This window comes from Anticarsia gemmatalis, chromosome W (genome assembly GCF_050436995.1).
Source record: "Anticarsia gemmatalis isolate Benzon Research Colony breed Stoneville strain chromosome W, ilAntGemm2 primary, whole genome shotgun sequence".
NCBI classification, from domain to species: Eukaryota; Metazoa; Arthropoda; class Insecta; order Lepidoptera; family Erebidae; genus Anticarsia; species Anticarsia gemmatalis.
The window spans coordinates 8562853-8569068 of NC_134775.1; the positions used below are offsets into that span (position 1 = coordinate 8562853).

Genomic DNA, 6216 nt, shown 5'->3' on the forward strand with positions numbered 1-6216 from the left:
CGGAGAAAGAAGAAAAGTACATAGTGAATAAACCGTACATAGTAAAGTATATGAACAGTGTATAGTAAATAGTTTATAATACAGTCCACGAAGACTTGAAGAAAATAAAATAAATATATTACTTCGTCAACCGGTGTTCTTATTGGAAGAATAGTAATCCTCCACATTGCTGGTCCTTCGAGCCGGATTGGAACAGTGCAAGAACAAAGGATGCCGGTTACGCGAAGTCTTAAAGGAAGAATAATCGAACAGTTGGCGATGTCGGAGACTACTACTGCCCTCACGCCAGCCACAGAGATACTAAGTACTGCGACCGCGTCGGAGTCAGCGACCTTGTCGGGGTCAGCGGCCGCGACAGTACTCGGGTCAGCGACCGCTAATATAGATACGATTACGGCTCCAACCGTGAAATCTGTCCGCACAGTGAAGACACGAAGATTGTCGCGTACAACAGGGTCTCGATCAAGGCGAATTATTGAGGCAGAAGAGGAAGTTGCCGCGTTAAAGCTCGCGCTCGCCGAAGCTAAATTAAAGCGACTGCGCGTTGAGGCAGAGGATGAAGACGATGACTACGCTCCTTCGTCGGTTGCGGATGAGGAAGAGGACGACGCACCTAGCCGGGTAGAAAATTGGCTGAACAAGATCACGCTCCCCAAAGAAGTGAAGGATCCGGAATGGCGAGGACAGGACACTATCAAGGAAGAAAATCAAGCACACAGGAAAGGAGGTGTCCCTGCGCGTCAGCCGGACGTCACTTCATTGGCAGAGGCGCTCACACAGGCAGTGCGAATGTCCAGAGACACGCCGAGGTACATACAGGAGCTACCAGTCTTTAACGGAGAAATTAGTAATTGGTTGGCGTTCCGCGCTGCCTATCAGGAAACAAACCAAATGTTCTCGAAAATCAAAAATATTGCCCGCATAAGGAAAAGTTTAAAGGGAGCTGCTCATGAAGCAGTGAGCAGTATGCTGATCAGCCAGCCGGACCCACAAGCCATCTTGGATGCTTTGGAACGCAGATTCGGAAGACCGGACGCACTGGCTATGAACGAGATGCAAAAACTAAGAAATCTGCAGAAAATTAATGATGACCCACGTGACTTATGCATATTTGCGAATAAAGTGTCTGACATCGTCGCTACGATTTAGGCTCTTAGAAAACTACAATATTTATACAATCCAGAGCTAGTGAAGATTGTTCTAGACAAATTCACACCAATACTGAGGAACAAGTGGTACGACTTCAGCTACAGCTCCAAAGAAGATATACCAGATCTCAAGAGGCTCGCTGTATTTTTAAACTTGAAAGCTGACAAGTGTGGTGTATTCGCGCAACCCGAAGACGTCACCGTGAGGACACATGAAAAATCCTTCAAGAAGAGGGCGGAGCGCACCTACACAGCCAACGAAAGAAAACCTCAGTGTCTGGTATGCAAGAAGGAGCACCAGCTTACCGACTGCCGACGATTTCGTAGCTCGAGTGTTAACGAAAGGTGGGACATAGCAAAGAAGAATAAAATATGTTTCCGCTGCCTACTTAGCTCACACAGGCGCGAAGACTGTCAATCCAAGACATGCGGTGAAGACGGATGCGACATGGCTCACCATCGTTTGTTGCACCACAGAAAAGACACTGTGAAAGGGCAGCCAGCAACTACGGCACCAGTAGAGGTCACGTCAGCTGTAGAAGTTGTGAAAAATACTAACGCCGTAAGAAGTCGTCAAGCCCTGCTGAATATTGCGCCGGTTACATTGGCCGGTCCGAATAGCACCAGGGTCGACACCTTCGCACTGATGGACGACGGGAGCACCATCACCCTGATCGAAGAAAGCCTAGCGGAATTATTAGGTATCGACGGCCCGCGAGACGACATGTGGGTGCAAAGGCTTAACGAGACGGCGAAACACGAAAACAGTAAGAGAGTGGACGTAACCATACGAGGTCGATACAACTCCAATGGCCAACAGTATAAAATGCGGAATGTACGCACTGTGCAGAAACTAATGTTCACGCAACAAACGATTAGCCGAAGAGACGTCGAAAACTGCGCACATCTGAAGGGTAAAGAAGACCAGCTATTATACCAAGATGCTCGGCCAAAAATCCTTATTGGACAAGACAACTGGGAGCTGTTAGTAGCGCTGGACATCAGGACTGGAAATCGAGACCAACCGGTAGCAACTAACACCAAATTAGGCTGGGTCTTACATGGATGCCGAACTTCTAGGTTAAGGACAGTTGACTTCTGTGGATACACTACTAGCCCAGAAGAAGATGAAAAACCCATGGAGAAAATGATGAAAGAATTCTTTGACCTGGAAGCACTCGGAGTAGAAGCAAAGAAAAGAAGGAACGACCCTGACGAACGCGCCTTGGAGATACTCAATGCACACAGTAGACGGTTGCCCGAAGGACGTTTCGAGACCGCCCTTCTCTGGAAGAATGAAAACAGAATAATCCCGAACAATTTTGACAACGCCTTCAAAAGGCTGGTTAACCTAGAAAAGAAACTGGACAGAGAACCGAAACTTAAAGCACAGTATGAAGAAAGGATTCAAAACCTTCTTAACTCAGAATACGCGGAAATTGTGACCACACCTGCAGCGCCCGGAAAAACTCGGTACCTGCCTCACTTTGCTGTATGCAATCCTGCTAAGCCTAAGATACGACTTGTGCATGACGCGGCTGCTAGATCACACGGAACAAGCCTAAATGACATGTTGCTCTCTGGTCCTGATCTCTTGCAACACCTGCCTGGAGTCATCATGCGATTCAGACAACACGCTTTCGCAATCTCGGCCGACATCAAAGAGATGTTCATGCAAATCAAAATAAGGGAAGAAGATCGAGACGCGCTGAGATTCCTGTGGCGTGGAGACAAAAGAGGGAATAAAACACCGGAGGAGTATCGGATGACATCTGTGATCTTTGGAGGCACATCATCACCATGCACCGCGCTATACATCAAAAACAAAAACGCAGAAGAACATCGCGAGACGTATCCTCAAGCGGCCAAGGAAATTATCAGGAACCATTATATGGACGACTTTATAACAAGCTTTCCGACCAAAGAAGAAGCTGTCCGCGTGTCGAAGGAGGTTGATGAAAAACATAAGAAAGCTGGTTTAGTGCTTCGAGGATGGACATCGAACGATCAGTCTGTGTTACAACATTTTGACACAGATCAGGAAAATAAGATTTTACCAATCGGCAGTAACACGGAGAAAACATTGGGCCTACTGTGGGAGACCGGTAAAGACTACATCACCTTTCATCTAAACGAAAATAAGACGCCACCTGAAGTATTAAAAGATACACGTCCCCCAACGAAAAGAGAAGCTTTGAGTATTATTATGTCACTATTTGACCCACTTGGCCTGGTCTCTCCTGTAACAACACCAGCAAAGAGATTGATGCAAGAAACGTGGCGATTTGGCACAGGATGGGATGACCCCATGCCCAAAGAATTACAGCCTCGTCAAACGTGGTCAACGTGGTTGAAAAACCTGCTGGCAATCAAGAGCCTGAAGATCGCACGATGTTACAACATTGGCCCGGCTATACAGGAAAGGGAATTGCATACCTTTGTCGACGCCAGCGAAGAAGCGTATTCAGCTGCCATCTACATCAGGATGTTGCGCGCCGACGGAACTGTACATGTGGCATTGGCAGTAGGGAAGAGTCGTGTCGCGCCATTGAAGCCCACCTCAATACCTCGTCTAGAACTTCAAGCCGCGCTGCTAGGCACACGATTAGCACGCACGACGGAACAAGAACACGACTTCGTGTTCACCCGAAAGGTGTACTGGAGTGACTCCCGCACAGTACTGGCGTGGATAAGAGCTGAACCACGCACTTTAGAGACGTTCGTTGGGCATCGCCTGGCAGAAATTGAAGAGGTAAGGTGAATGAGTGGCGATGGGTTCCAACAAAGGAAAATGTAGCTGACGACGCAACCCGACATACACCCGCAGACTTCAACTCAGGACATCGATGGTTCCATGGTCCCGACTTTTTAAGAAAACCAGAAGTGGATTGGCCCTCAGAAGAAGTCAAGCCAATTGTCGAGAAAACAGGTGAAGAAAAATGTCTCGTCACGTTAGAAAGAGGCACGCCAATGTACTTGCCGAACATCGAAAATATCGCTAAGTGGCAAACACTAATATCCGCAACAGGAAAAATGCTGCAGTTCATTAACCTGTGCAGAAAAAGAAAACACGTTGCAGCTGTAACCAGAAAACGTACCAAGGAAAAGCAGGAAAATGACCCAACCTGGAAGAAAAATGAACGCAAGAAGAAAGGAAATGAAACATCAGTGAAGACTGAAGAAAAGAAAAGGCTAATTCCCCTCGATGCAACCTATCTATATAGAGCTGAAAAAATGTGGATACGAGCGATGCAGGATGAAAGCTACGCACAGGAAAGGACAAGGATAGAAAACGGTAATGGGCCGACTGGAAGAGATCGACTAGCCAATCTAAGCGTTATCATCGGCGAAGATGGCTTGCTGCGCCTACGGGGAAGAATTTCAGCTGCACCCGGAATTAGTGTAACCACGACCAACCCTGTTCTGCTCGACGGCCAACATCGATACACGAAAATGTATATCCAGCACATACATGAGAAAATGATCCACGGCGGAGTAGAGCTGGTTGTGAACGAACTGCGACAGCGGTGTTGGATGACACGAATACGCCCGACGGTAAAAAACGTTATAAGGAATTGTCAGAGATGTAAAATAAGAAGAGCAAAGCCGACTAAGCCTTCAACAGGAGACTTACCAGCAGCTCGACTAACTTCCCCTTAACCCTTCTCTTACACAGGGGTCGATTACTTTGGTCCAGTAGAAGTAACAGTAGCCAGACATAGAGAAAAGAGATGGGTAGCCTTCACCTGTCTCACTGTAGGAGCAGTACACTTGGAAGTGGTGCCGTCGTTAAGCGCAGACTCGGCTATCTGCGCGATAAGAAGATTCATCGGGAGAAGAGGAATGCCGACAGAGCTGTGGTCGGACAACGGAACTTGTTTCAAAGCAGCCGACAAGGAGCTACGGGAAGCCTGGAGAGCAATGCAGGAAGAAGCGAGTGTACACCATATAAAGTGGCGCTTCATACCCCCTGCCTCGCCTTTCATGGGAGGGGCATGGGAGCGTCTAGTACGGAGCGTAAAAGAAGCCCTTCGGGTTACACTCCGAGAAAAGCATCCCAGCGACGAAGTTCTACATACGCTCCTGGTCGAAGCCGAGAACATTCTAAATTCACGTCCTCTCACCCATGTGACGGTCAACCCCGAAGAACCGGAAGCTCTAACGCCAAATCACATTCTGCTGGGTCCGAGCTGTCACGTGCCTGCGCCTGGCAGCTTTAACGAACTGTGGAGACGAGCGCAGCAACTAGCAGACACTTTCTGGACGCGTTGGGTAAAAGAATACAGGCCGTTACTCCAACACCGGCGGGAGCCGCACGCATCTGGTACACCCCTGCGTGTCGGCGATGTAGTAATCATCTGCGATTCCAACCTACCGAGGAATGTGTGGCCAAAGGGACGAGTGACACGCGTCTTCCCTGGCAAAGACAACGAGATACGAGTTGTGGACATCACTACCAGCAACGGTCATGTCTTGCGGCGACCATGCAAGAAGGTCATCGTGCTACCAGTTGAATCGCAAAATGCGACGGCGGGAGAAATGTGCACGATGAACGCATAAATAACTTTTGTATATAGTAAATTAGGCACATAAACGCATAAAGTAATACGTAAAAATTAGATTGCACATTGTTTACATAAATATATAAATAATAGCATATTTTAAATAATAATTAACATTTAAATTCTTACTTTATACGTTTATGTCAAATTCATTATTTAGAAATATCATTTACAACCTTTGTTTACGTAGAACTTTGTAGAAACACGAATATTATTATTAGAACCTTCCAGTTAATAAGAATCATACGAAGGAACAATCGCGAAACACCGAGCGCCGGCGATCCTTCTATTAAACACGCCGATCGTTCCCGAAAGTACAAGAATGAGAAAGACGTATTGGCAAAACGCGTATGCGCGAGCGAGACGGAAAATCTCTAGAACATCGCGTGGCGCGACGCGGCGCGCTTGATCTTTCGTTATGATTCTAGAAGCAATGTTTGTGAATATAAATATGGACGCGCGCCGAGTAGCGGCAGTTTAAGTTTTAAACTCATCAAGTGAAGATC

At 47.2% G+C, this 6216-nt stretch overlaps 1 protein-coding gene across 1 annotated transcript; it reads left to right on the forward strand.

Annotated features, from left to right (window-relative positions):
- The first annotated feature begins 258 nt into the window (after nt 1-258).
- On the forward strand, nt 259-5708 carry LOC142985910 (uncharacterized). The gene is made up of 4 exons (XM_076134152.1): nt 259-1096; nt 1184-3905; nt 4022-4443; nt 4825-5708. The coding sequence occupies exons 1-4, from the start codon at nt 259-261 to the stop codon at nt 5706-5708; spliced, it is 4866 nt and encodes a 1621-aa protein (XP_075990267.1).
- Nucleotides 5709-6216: the final 508 nt, after the last annotated feature.

Excerpts from the sequence above, each read along its gene's own strand:
- LOC142985910 (XM_076134152.1), top strand. The coding sequence starts at position 259 with ATGTCGGAGACTACTACTGCCCTCACGCCAGCCACAGAGATACTAAGT. Across the intron at positions 1,097-1,183 it reads GAAAATTAATGATGACCCAC|AGCTAGTGAAGATTGTTCTA; the intron begins GTGACTTATGCA and ends TATACAATCCAG. Across the intron at positions 4,444-4,824 it reads AAGGACAAGGATAGAAAACG|GGGTCGATTACTTTGGTCCA; the intron begins GTAATGGGCCGA and ends TCTCTTACACAG.